This window comes from Penaeus monodon, chromosome 24, assembly GCF_015228065.2.
Source record: "Penaeus monodon isolate SGIC_2016 chromosome 24, NSTDA_Pmon_1, whole genome shotgun sequence".
In the NCBI taxonomy this organism is placed as follows: Eukaryota; Metazoa; Arthropoda; class Malacostraca; order Decapoda; family Penaeidae; genus Penaeus; species Penaeus monodon.
The window spans coordinates 36,626,573-36,626,785 of NC_051409.1; the positions used below are offsets into that span (position 1 = coordinate 36,626,573).

At 42.3% G+C, this 213-nt stretch overlaps 1 protein-coding gene across 2 annotated transcripts in view; it reads left to right on the forward strand.

Moving 5' to 3' along the window:
• The window catches only part of LOC119588768 (WASH complex subunit 1-like), a gene marked incomplete in the record, with an annotated part of 11,054 nt that overhangs the window by 5,493 nt on the left and 5,348 nt on the right, over window positions 1-213 (forward strand). For both annotated transcript variants that reach the window (XM_037937408.1, XM_037937409.1), the window contains 1 exon segment: window positions 10-112. In XM_037937408.1, the coding sequence (XP_037793336.1) occupies window positions 10-112 (103 nt within the window).

A 213-nucleotide genomic window follows, 5' to 3' on the forward strand; every position in this document is an offset into this window, starting at 1 on the left:
CATCTGCAGGATGGAGATCAAGGACTAATTGCAAAGGATGAGTACCAGTACCTCCCAGATTTATCAGACCTTCCTGATCTAGATCTGCCCATGGAATTACCCTCACTCCCTGGTCAGTGTTTCCGTTAATTGTAACTGTATTAGTGTGTGGGCATGTGAGCTATGGCTCTCTTGCTCATTTTTGTTTCTTTATAGGTAATTACTTATTTTGCC